General features: G+C 37.5%; 1 protein-coding gene across 50 annotated transcripts in view; it reads right to left on the minus strand.

The window, feature by feature from the left end:
• INPP4B (inositol polyphosphate-4-phosphatase type II B) overlaps positions 1 to 13,174 on the minus strand; it is an 802,877-nt gene that overhangs the window by 255,232 nt on the left and 534,471 nt on the right. For all 50 annotated transcript variants that reach the window (XM_081543596.1, XM_081543565.1, XM_081543580.1 and 47 more), the window contains one exon: positions 7,771 to 7,850. In XM_081543596.1, the coding sequence (XP_081399722.1) occupies positions 7,771 to 7,850 (80 nt within the window). The remainder of the gene's footprint in view (positions 1 to 7,770; positions 7,851 to 13,174) is intronic.

The raw sequence follows: 13,174 nt of genomic DNA on the forward strand, positions 1-13,174 counted from the left end.
CAGCTGTGTCACCTTAAGAAGTCATCCTGCTGTTACTCCTTTTTTTTGTAAAACAGGAATGATGATATCACCTTTCAGGCAAGGTTATCAGAAGATTCAATATGAAATGCTTAATCCATCATAAATTTCAAATAGTGTTAGTTATAGCTTCCTATTCCCAGGTGGCGCTAGTGGTCAAGAACCCACCTGCAATGCAGGAGATTCTAGAAACGTAGGTTTGATCCCTGGGTGGAGAAGATCTCCTGGAGGAGGAAATGGCAACCCACTCCAGTCTTCTTGCCTGGAGAATCCCATGGAGAGAGGAGCCTGGCGGGCTACAGTCTATGGGGTCTCACAGTTGGACATGGCTGAAGCGACTGAGCAAATCACACACGGATCTATGAGGTTCGGGTCAGTGTCTTGGGGGAGCTTTGGGTCTTCATTCTGAATCATGTCAAAAGCATGGTGAATAAAACATTCCAATGATTCGAGGCATTCCACATAAAGGCGTATCTGAATCAAACACGAGTGTGCATTTGCTACTGATGTGCTTGTGTTCTTGCCTGCTCACTCTCAAAGGAAAAAAATGCAGTTTTCTTATGCATTGCTTTCAGGGGTTAGGATGGGCATTTTTAGAAAATTCAAGGCAAGTGCATCAATTAAGTTAGCTTTTACATGCTATTCTTATCCTCAAACTTTCCACTGGTGCCTTTCATAATTTTAGTAAATAATCTCTTTAGTAAAATAATCACTGATCTGCTATTGTCTCTTAAAGCAGGCTTTGTGGCCACCAGTCAATCAATGCCCATTGCCCTTATTTAATATAGAGAATGTTTTAGACATGCATAAAAGTTAGTGTGGTGAAACCAGAAGAATTTTTTGCTGTAATTCTACTTTCTGGTAGCTAGAAAATCTAACTAGAAGTGACTTTTAAAAGAGAATAAAACATCTTCAAAATATACGTGATTGTTACGATGCTTGTATATGATCTTATAAATCATCTCTGAAGTCCAAGTAAATGCTGATAAGAAAAGACGTTATGAAAGTATTCATCACACATACAATTTTAAAGACTGCATCTGGCGCTTAAAGTAAGCATTATTTGCATGTAGGAAAAGAGTAGTAGTAGGAAACCCATAAAGAAAGTTTAATTTTATTTCAAATGAAAAATAAATTTGTCACTTAAAAGTCTATTGTCAATATATGGTCTCAGGTTACTATGGGAGTTCAGATGCATTCATGCATCATAGTAACAGACTGATTCTGACCCACTGCCCTATGGCCTATAGAATATGCCTTGGCTCCCAACATGCAAGATGCCAGTGACAATTACTTTTTTTTTTATCACTCTGCATATGCTTGTGTGGAAAACTGTATGTTACAGCCTAAGGAACTTCTCCTTACTATTGCTTCCTGCTCTTAAATTAAGAGCATGCCTTTGGGAGATTCAGTTTAAAATATGTGGGCTTTTTTTTTTTTTGCTGTTGTTCCATTTTTAGAAACAAAACTGAAATATGTGTGTGTGCTATGTGTATGTGAGGAGGCTAAATTAAGCAAAGCACCAAAAAATAAAACAAAACTTAAAAGACTCCATAATTTGAATCTTACCATCTCTAAACACATGTATTTGACACTAGTGTAAAATAAACAGTAAAGGTTTGTGAGAAAGTAAAAGTTCTAAAATAATATAAACATATCTATCCATACAATCTATGAAGTATTTGCATGAATATATACATAAAAATGTTACATAAAGTAGGAAAAAATTAAATACAGTAGAAGTTTATTATGTTTCTTTCATAGCCGCTACCATACATCTGTACATTTTAAAACGTAACACCATATACCTATGCAGGATCATTGAAGTCTTATGTTGTATGGTACATGACAGTGCTACTGTATAGGTGGAAGAAGTAATAAATGAAAAGGAAACATAAATTTTCTTTTTATGGGTAAACACTTATACTTCTGTATTCAAGAAAATTTTCTCACATCCACTATGATAAAATTACATAAACGTTTCCTTAATTTGGGGGGACTACATGTAGAAGATTACAAAAGAAATAACAGAACAGTTGTTAAGATGAGCTGAAAGTTTCCCATGACAAGACAATGTGACCTACACTGAAATAAATGTGAATTCCAAGTGAGGCTTTCAGCTTTTCAAGCAAATTACAATCCATCACTCACTATTACTCTGGAAGTTACATGTCTCAGATATACTCTAATACTTAGGTTGCATAATGTTCACTAATTTAGGTGTCTCCAACTTGGAAATAAATGGCTCCAGGTTCATATTTAGCATCCATAAAAGTATAAGAAAGTCATCATCATGAATCAAAACCCAGCAAAATATGTTTGAACCTCTATTATGTCACAGGCATTTAGAACTGAATTTTAAGATTAAAGTATTAAGAAGAAATAATTGAGGTCCCTAAAACTTTCCCAAAGATAGAATATAAAGTAGAGAACAGGGTAAAGATTCTATGGGATCATTTGTTTCCTATTAGGCAGGAAAACCAAAGCAGAGGAAGCTCTGGAGTCAGACCCAATTGAATTCTAATCCTACAATCAGCAGCTGTGGAATTTTAGACAAGCTGCTATAAAACTGGGATGATAAAACTGAAGAAATTACATAAAAAAGTGTAGGAGAAGCACCCAACAGATCCCTTGCATGCTAGTAGATGCTCAATGAATAATGGGATTTTTTGTCATCATTCTTATTAGTAGTATCAACTGCAAAATATGAACTCTGTTGCTATTTTTAAAAATCTGTTAAGAACCTATAACTGTAGTTGGCATATGAAAAATTCATGATAAATGCTTGCTCAATGAGCAAGAACTGAATGAAATCCGGACTGCGTGGAGATGGGCAGTAAAGGTCAGACAAGGTCAAATTATTGGGTTGGCCAAAAAGTTCATTCGGGTTTTTGGTGACGACTTACGGGAACCCGAATGAACTTTTTGGCTAAGCCAATACTTCTTCTTATCTCTCTCAGTTCTTCTGAGGAGGATTTCCTAGGAAAGAATTTTTGCCCTCCCCTACTTTTTCTGCCTCTGTGATTGTCTGACTACTTTATGAGAAATGTAATTTTTCCTGTGACCTCTAGCGCCATTGCCAGAGAAAGATCTGCTTCTCCATTCTGTTGTTAAGTCATTGTTCTAAATTTCGGTTTGTTACAATGCCAAGAGACTCAGGTCAGGTTGGCAGAGCAAGTAATTGTTAAGAGCTTCGGCAGTAAAGCAGGTACAGGGTCATGGTTCTGGGGTGAGAAGAGACTGCCCGGGCTCCCCTCCGTCTCCACTTATTCTTAATGTAGCAGGCTGATTCTCGCTTAACTCCATGATGGCTAACATCCCTGAGTTCTCCATGGCCACTGGGACTCATCAGGTCTTCATCTGCTATAAAATGAGTGGTGAAATCAATGTGGCAGACACCTTGAACAAGTGGTCCTTGACCTGTGTCCTTGCTCTGTTCTGCCATTACCAAGTCATGCAATGTGTGACATGTTTTAACTAGATCTCAGTTTTCTCTTCTGTCCAAAGAGACAAAAAGTGGGTCACTAAGAGCCCAGGTTTGGGACTTCCCTGGTGATCTAGTGGTGAAGACTTTGCCTTCCAATGCAAGGGATGTGGGTTTGGTCCGTGGTGGGGAGCTAAGATTCCACCTGTCTAGAGGCCAAAAAACCAAAACATTAAAGCAGAAGCAATATTGTAAAAAATAGTCCACATCAAAAAAAAGAAAAATTCCAAAAAACTTTAAAAAAAAAAAAGAGCACAGGCTTTGCAGACAGAAAAATGTGGCTTCACACATTGGCTTTGCAATGTAACAGCATTGTAACTTTGTGCAAATTACTTAACTTTTTCTATACCTCAGTTTCTTAATATATAAAATGACAAAAATAACACCATCATAGGCTAATTTGATAAGGGTCAATGAAACAACATCTCTAATATACTCATCAGAGCATAAAACACATAATGTCTCATTCTCCCCAATATAAGCAAACAGGTTTTAGTCTACAATTTCAAAAATGCACTGTCATATTTCATGAAATTTGATTTAAGTCTATAAATAAAGCACACACTTCTTGCTCTTTAAGTTTTCTGTGGAAAAAAAATTCACCTCAAACTCAAAAATCCCAGTTCACAGCACATAAGATGCGGTGGCCACATTAAACTATTAAACTCCATGGAATGACTTTGGGAGCTTTAAATCTGAATTATCTGAAATGAAGCAACCCAAAGGGACAGTGATCACAAAAAAACTAGACAGATTCTAGGGATATTCGCCATCCAAGTATGGTGCCGACAAGTATACCCTTATTTCTGTGAAGTTTTTTTTTACAGAAATCTGAGAATTCTATTGCTTTAGAAACAATGACTGGAGAATAGAAGGAATAAAAGTGAGATATTAGTGTAAAGGCATAGTAAAAACAAAACCAATAAAAAAAAAAAACCAAAAAAAAACCAATGCTTCTTATCCTTGATCAAGTGGCACTGGTGGTAAAGAACCTGCCTGCCACTGCAGGAGATGCAAGAGACGTGAGTCCAATCCCGGGATCAGGAAGATCCCCTAGACGAAGGCATGGCAATCCACTCCAGTATTCTTGCCTGTAGAATCCCCTAGACTGGCCAGCTACAGTCCCCAGGGTCGCAAAGAGTGAGACATGACTGAAGCGACTTAGCACGTAAGCATGTGTGCATCCCTGATCTAACACTTTTCTGACTCAGTACCTCAGAGGTTGCCAAGTCAGTGGAAAGAAGATAAATTACAACAGATGTAAAAACACAAAGCACCAGAAATCAACACATTATTCACTTATTATAACTTAATAACTTAAGGTTATAACAAGTGTATAATGTGTCTTGTTCACAGGCAAAGAAATCCACAAATTTGGCAAAACCCAAAATGGGAAAAAGACAGTAATCTAGCCATTTCAAAATTTATTTTTTCCAGAAAATGCAAAGTTTTGTTGCTAAATTTGGTTTCCTTTTATACAATCAAAATCAAATAAATAAGAACCAGGAGTTTAAAATCAAAAGTGTCTTGATTTCCTGTAAATCTAGAATTATGTTACTTTTTTCAACCTCAGTGTAATACCTTAAACTAGATCTTCCTGTTCCTGCTCTTCCTCTAATTGTGTGTTCAGGTATTTTCCTTCCACTAAAGATCTCTTGGCTTCTGATATCTTTCTCAAAGCCTGTATCTAAACATGTGCAGTGGGCTGTTGAGGTTAACAACAGTTATGATATGATCAATACTACGGTGTGTTCAGCAAGGTGAGGAATACAGGGTCATGTAGCATACACAGAAAACGTGTGACCTGCTAGTGGTTCTCAGCAAGCCCAATGTCTGACATCTCATATCATGAATTTGGGGCACTCAGGTCACATCTAACTGCCATGCTAGATGGATAATAGATATCTTCCAGAATATCAGTGACAATGATAGACAGACACTTTAGCTGGCACTTACACACTTCCTATGGAAAATAACCATAGCAAAATTCTATCGGGAATAACACCACAAAACTACACAGATTTATTACGTCAATAAAATACAACAAAAACAATAGCCAAAAGGAAGCCAAAAAGAATACGCCAGCCTCTGTAGGAGCCATCAAAACTTATTTTTCTATAAGACCGTGAATTACTTTAAATTATTTTAAATCATCTCTTAAGTCAAAATGCAAAACTATAAGTATCAGGAAAAATCAGAAAGCAGACAGCCAGCAGTACAGATTCCACCATAAACCATGGCATCTACACTGAAATAAACTGGTTATAATGAATCCTCAGGGGCTGGGCAGAGGGCACAGACACTTAAGACACATTGCCTGTTCCCTTATGTAAATCATTCAAGAGTTACAAACAGTGTTCTATATAATTTTTATATTTATATATACTGTATAAATATTGTAAGGTAGTATTCTCCAAGCATACATAATTTTAAAGTTATTATACAATTGGAAAATGGCATACTATTTTTTTTCTAACTTATAAGGAAGTTAAGAAAAATGATTATTTAATATTCTTCTCAGTATTAAAACACTGTGCAACTTCCTAAAGATTGTTGTATTGTCTTCTGAAATTGTGCCGTGTTGTGCTTAGTTGCTCGGTCGCATCCGACTCTGCAACCCCGTGGACTGCAGCCCGCCAGGCTCCTCTGTCCTTGGGGATTCTCCAGGCAAGAATACACTGGAGTGGGTTGCCATGCCCTCCTCCGAGGGATTTTTCCAACCCAGTGATCGAAGCCAGGTCTCCTGCATTGCCACCTGGGCTTTTTACTGTCTGAGTCACCATTTACCACCCGAGGCACCATGGTAATCATCCCCAAAATCATCTCTAAACCTGGTGTGTGTTGCTATATGAATCTGCTTTAACTTATGTTTATATTTAATTGTACAGCAACAAAATAAGCTCAAAAAAGAATAATCAGCTTACCCTTTATTATCGTAAATCTGCCAGTTGCCTCTAACAAACATATTTCAAACCAAGAAACCCACCTGATTAAAAACTACTACAATATTGTAAAGTAATTAGCCCCCAACTAAAATAAATAAATTTATAAAAAAAAACAACATCCAATCCATGAACACGGTATATTTCTCCATCTGTTTGTGTCCTCTTTGATTTCTTTCATCAGTGTTTTATAGTTTTCTATATATAAGTCTTTTGTTTCTTTAGGTAGATATATTCCTAAGTATTTTATTCTTTTTGATGCAATGGTGAATGGTATTGTTTCCTTAATTTCTCTTTCTGTTTTCTCATTATTGGAGTATAGGAATGCAAGGGATTTCTGTGTGTTAATTTTATATCCTGCAACTTTACTATATTCATTGATCAACTCTAGTAATTTTCTAGTAGAGTCTTTAGGGTTTTCTATGTAGAGGATCATGTCATCTGCAAACAGTGAGAGTTTTACTTCTTCTTTTCCTATCTGTGTGAAACAGAGCACCATTCCATGTTCGATGCATGTGACAAGGGCTCAGGGCCGGGGCAATGGGATGATCCAGAAGGATGAGAGGGGGAGGGAGGTGGGTGGGGGGTTCGGGAAGGGGAACACATGTAAACCCATGGCTGATTCTTGTCAATGTATGGCAAAAACTATTACAATATTGTAAAGTAATTAGCCCCCAACTAAAATAAATAAATTTATAAAAAAAAAAAAAAAACACAACATAATTTTGAAATAGTATTTAATGACACGCCCATCATTTCTATTTACTTGCTTGCTTTCAAAGAGTTTCCTCACCTTATTTTTTTGAAATTTCATCATTTTTTGAAGTTGCATTTAAAGTTTCATCACTTTATTTTTTATCTTATACTGAAGAAGGGCTGCTTACAATATTATATTGGCTTCAGGGGTACAACATAATGATTTCATATTTTTATAGGTTAAGCACCATACAAAGCTATTATAATACTGACTGTATCCATATGCTATATATTACACTCCTATGGCTTATACAGTATATAACTGGTAGTTTGTACTGCTTAATCTCCTTCACCTCTTTCATCCCCCCTACCACCCCTTCCCCTCTAGCCACCACTAGTTTGTTAATAATATCATATTTCCCCCTACAAGAACTGATAACCTTTGACCATCTGAAACACAAACTTGAATGTGAACTTGAATAATTGCTATTTCCCGGTAACTTACTACAGTGGAGAACTAAGCCGTTTGAGAGCTGACATCTAAACATCTGTAAGAGCTGCGACTTCTCAAACCCAACAAGCATTCCATAAATATGATGGGCTGTTAACTTTAATAGCATTGAGACCTACCTCAGGCTCAGAGCCAGCACTTGCTCCTTGGACTTCAGTAGCTCCCCGACTTTAAAACTGGCATAGCCCAGGAAACTTCGCTGCAAATAAGAAAGAATTGTTTCTATTAACTTCCGAGATCCTTCTTTTATATCACGTCAATCACACAAAATTAGTCTTTAGAAGAATGAAATGTTAACTCTATTAGCCCGACAAATATGCCACTGACTAAAGTACACCCATAAATCTACTTCACGGGGTGAGATTGAGGGGGTGTGAATTCATCCTTCTCACTAAAAACAGAGATGAACAGCCTAGAAAATAACAAAACAGCCAACAGAGAAGCCAGGACTTTTCCACAAACAAATTCCCCATAAGAAAACTCGTAAAAAAGAAAAGATGACAAACGTTCAATGTTTACCAATGCCGTGCTTGTTCTTATAAGAATTCTTCAAGGCATGGGCAGCACTAACTTTGTATTCCAGATATGAGCAAATCTGTTAGTTGAAGCTATTTTTATGTGAGACTCTGTACAAGCTATAAATAGAAATGCTATATTTCTCCCCCATCACAGCAATGTTTGAAAGTATTTGTTTCCTTTGTTATTTCTGCACTATCATGGGACAATTTCATTCCAACACACAAAAAAGAATGGTACTTATTTAGTTACACTTTCTAAAATTGTTTTTTTAATCTATCATACTGGGTATTGGCTATCTATGAATATATCTACCTTCTACATTCTCTGACTCATAATATGAAGAATAAAACACTAAATTGGTTTTTCTTTTCCAGGATAAAAATCTTTCACCTCTTTTTAATAGTCCTGGCTGCTTGTGATTTAAAAGTCAGAATATTATGGTATACCATAAATAGGATTTTTCATTCTCCTTTCAAGGTCAAGATGTAAACATGAAAATACCAAACCCATATTATTACCCATACCATTGCTGCCTAACACTTTGCAATACTTTACAAGAAGTCCACACTACATCTTTCAGAACATTCTCTCTTCATAGGTCTGTTACCAGCCTGCCCTAAAATGAGATGCCAGGTTTAAGTCAACTGGGTCTTTTCAGAAGAAAGTGTGCAATTATTTCATACATAAAAGACTGCATCTACACAAAGGGATCACTGGCCATAGGGGAGAAAAGCTTCAGGTCAAAATTTTTCTTCTCTTTTCAAAGCTCTAACTTAGAAGAACTGGTTCAAAAGTCTTAAAGGCAAAAATTTGAAATACAACTTGGTTGTCAAGTTGGAGATATCGGTATGTTAGTAATGATAAGCCCAGTTGATTCACATGAAACTCAAAAAGGAGGTTTAGACAACAAGTCCCAAACCCAGAATCACAGAAGACTAAATTATCAGATGAAGAATGTTATGCGAAAAGAGAAGATGTGTGGAAACAAGCTCTGATGACATGAGTGATGAGAGTGAATCAAGGCAGAAAAGAAGTCCATGAGCTGTATGAACAAAGCTTCAGGAAATTTAGGGTAACTTTTCGGTAAGGGGCTGAGCTAGTCGAGGAGAGACCCAGCTGAACAAAAGCATTTACACCACCTCAGCAGAGGCCTACTAGGCTGTCTCTGTGTAAAAGGGCTCCCTCCCCCACACTGCTAGTCTCCATTCCTTATCCTGATGTATTGTTTCTACTGTCACTTAAATATTACGTATTTAATTGCCTATTTTGCCCTCCCTACAAAATAAAAATTGAGATTTGAAGTTCCCCAATGAGTTTTGCTTTCTGATAAAACACTGCATAACATTAGGTGTGTGATAGTGAGTGATGATAAATGAATGAACAGATGGCATTACACACTACCTTTCAAGTAAGTTATTCTGTGATACATAGAAGAAATCCTCCTGCAGATATTTACAAACTCAGTTCAGTTCAGTTGCTCAGTCGTGTCCGACTCTTTGCGACCCCATGAACTGCAGCACGCCAGGTCTCTCTGTCCATCACCAACTCCCGGAGTCTACCCAAACCCATGTCCATCGAGTCGGTGATGCCACCCAACCATTTACAAACTACTTAGTGGTAAAGAATCTGCCGACCAACGCAGGAGACACGAGAGATGCAGGTTCTATCTCTGGGTTGGGAAGACACCCTGGAGTAGGAAATCGCAGCTCACTCCAGTGCTCTTGCCTGGAAAAATCCCATGGACAGAGGAGCCTGGTGGGCTTACAGTCCATGGGGCCACAAAGAATCAGACATAACTGGGCAACTGAGCACAGAGTTCACTGAACTGTGGGAAATCAAAACAATTTTTTAGCTTGCAGATTGTGTACTATGTTAGTGAACTTCACTTTAGCATTTAAGTACTTTGAAGACATGTCTCACTTACTATTTCACTGGTAATTAGGGGCTTTAATTTAAATTCCACCCCTCAATCATTATCCTCACTCGAAGAAAATGCTTAACTCAGTAGAAATGTCAGTGTCCCCAAAATTCAAGTTATTTCTTCCCTTTGCCTTTTAAGATTTTGAAGGTATAGATGGTTTTAGAATTAAGAAAACAAACTGCACATGCCATGCATGTTATTGTGGTCTTTTCAGCAATAAAAGTAGCAGATGTCCCAGACGGGAATGTAGGAAGGAACAGGTGGAGGGGCTATTTTCAGAAATGCTTTGCAGACACACCAAGAGACACAGCTGCAAGTAGTCTGTGACCACAAGCCACTGATGTCTCTCCTGCCCACCAGACCCGGAGCTACTGAGGAAGCAGGACCCTAGCTCATCCATCTTCTAGCTCAGTCCATTGTTCAGAACATAGGGATTGTATGCTATGCCCATTGCTGCACTGTGAGAGCTTCCAGTGTGCCAAAAAAGGATGCTTGTGAGTCAGTCTTTTCCATCACAACTGTCAGTACCATGATTAACATCAAAGGATACTATCCTTTGAGAGAGAGCTTACAGAAATCATACAGTCCATTACAAATCACCTTAGGTATTATGCGTGCTCAGTCGGTAAGTCATGTCCAACTCTTTGGAAGCCCACGGACTGCAGCCTACCAGGCTCCTCTGTTCATGGAACTTCCCAGGCAAGAATACTGGAGTGGAGTTGCCATTTCCTTCTCCAGTGGATCTTCCCAACCCAGGGGTCGAATCTGCATCTCCTGCCTTGACAGGCGAATTCTTTACCACTGAGCCACCTGGGAAGCCCAATAGTATTATGAAACCATGTTAAACCAGAGCAAGTGTTATATATTCTAAAATTTTTAAATTTTATTCTAAAACTAACTATACATTAGCACTGGCCTTCATGTTGCACTATGACTACCTAGAGGGGTGGGATGCAGGAGAGTGAGAGGGAGGCTCAAGATGGAGGGGATGTATGTATACTTATGGCTGATTCAAATTCTCCTATGGCAGAAACCAACACAACATCGTAAAGCAATTATCCTTCAATTAAAAGTAAAAAAAAAAAAAACAAATAAAAGGCATTAATAAAATTCCCCAATTTACAGACAGTGCATAACTTCACATTGCCATACTGAACAATGGACTTGCCCATACATTTACTTTCTAGAAGGTTTTTATGGGTTTGCTTCACTTCATGAAAATATTAATAAGATTATGACCTTCCACACCTCAGAAAGTGGAGGACATATCATTCACTTACATGAATATTCACTGGACTCTAGGTAAAAGAATGAATTAGAGAAAACAGTCTGCTCTATTTCTTAAACTTGAATCCCCATGAAGGGGAAATAGCACACAGTGTTAATGCACAAGATAAACTTAATATAGTTACTTTATCTTACTGCCATTTTAATCATAATCATATAATTTAATAAAATCATTTTTAACAAATTTTTTATATTCCACGTATAACTTAGGGAACATTTTTATCTCTCCTTCAATGTTGTTTCTAAAATTCTTATCCTAAAGATTTTAAAGAAGCTCCAATATTAGGGGGGAAAATAAAAAAAAAAAAACAGTGTCACTAGAGTTGGAAGTCTGAAGTGCTGTTCTAAATTCAGGATTATATCCAAAAATTAAAATCTGGGCAAATAAATCATTTCTCCAAGCCCCCAGGCTAGTTGTCCACTGATGGGCATTGAAGAGCTCTGTAGGTCTGTCTTGTCTCTCACAAACGTAGGAGTTGTACAATTTATTCCAACACATTAGGCCTTAGTTTCTGTATGAAACAGTTGCATATGATAATAGTTCTTTCTCATAGTTACTGTTATAAGAATTAAAGTGATCTAGGCAAAGCACTTAGTACATTGCTGGGAAAAATAGAAACCACTGCATAAATATTAGATTATGTAGTGCTTAAGGAAAATATGCCCAGAAGTCAAATGACTTAAACATAAATAAGTCCACTTTAAGTATTTTTGGAAAAGGCAGAGTATTAAAAAATGTCTGAGACTAATTCCAGTTATAAAAAAGGAAAACACATGTTTAAAAATAAAAGTTAAATTCAGGCAAAATATAACTTGAAATAAACTCTAGTGAAAAGTAAGTTTTTCTGCCAAATGGCAGAAAGTGAAGAGGAACTAAAGAACCTCTTGATGAAGGTGAAAGAAGAGAGTGAAAAAGCTGGCTTAAAACTCAACATTCAAAAAACTAAGATCATGGCATCTGGTCCCATCACTTCATGGCAAATAGATAGGGAAAGAATGGAAACAGTGGCAGATTTTATTTTCTTGGCCTCCAAAATCACTGCAGACGGTGATTGCAGCCAATTAAAAGACACTTGCTCCTTGGAAGAAAAGCTATGACAAACCTTGACAGTGTGTTAAAAAGCAGAATCATCACTTTACTGACAAAGATCTGTGTAGTCAAAGCTATGGTTTTTCTAGTAGTCATGTATGGATAGGAGAGTTGGACCATAAAGAAGGCTGAACACTGAAGAACTGATGCTTTTCAAACTATGGTGTTGGAGAAGACTCTTGAGAGTCACTTGGACTGCAAGGAGATCAACCAGTTAATCCTAAAGGAAATCAACCCTAAATATTCATTGGAAGGACTGATGCTGAAGCTGAAGCTCCAATACTCTGGCCACTTGATGTGAAGAGCTGACTCACTGGAAGAGACCCTGATGCTGGGAAAGATTGAGAGCAGGAGGAGAAAGGATCGACAGAGGATGAGATGGTTGGATGGCATTATGACTCAATGGACATGAGTTCGAGCAAACTCCAGGAGACAGTGAAGGACAGAGAAGCCTAGCATGCAGCAGTCCATGGGGTTGCAAAGAGTTGGATATAACTTAGCAACTGAACAACACCCTAGTGAAAAAGAGATGTGAATGTTATGTGGTCCCTTGCAGTTCATAGTGCTGAGTACACGATAAGTATGTTTTCTTGTAACTCAAATTTTTATTAGATCATGTGGATTGTTTATCAGAGCCCAAGAAATGTCTGGATGAAATCAAAGAAAGTTAAGACTTGTGGAGTCTGGATGAAATCAAAGAAAGTTA

This window comes from Giraffa tippelskirchi, chromosome 11 (genome assembly GCF_054371585.1).
Source record: "Giraffa tippelskirchi isolate mGirTip1 chromosome 11, T2T-mGirTip1v1.2.pri, whole genome shotgun sequence".
NCBI lineage: Eukaryota > Metazoa > Chordata > Mammalia > Artiodactyla > Giraffidae > Giraffa > Giraffa tippelskirchi.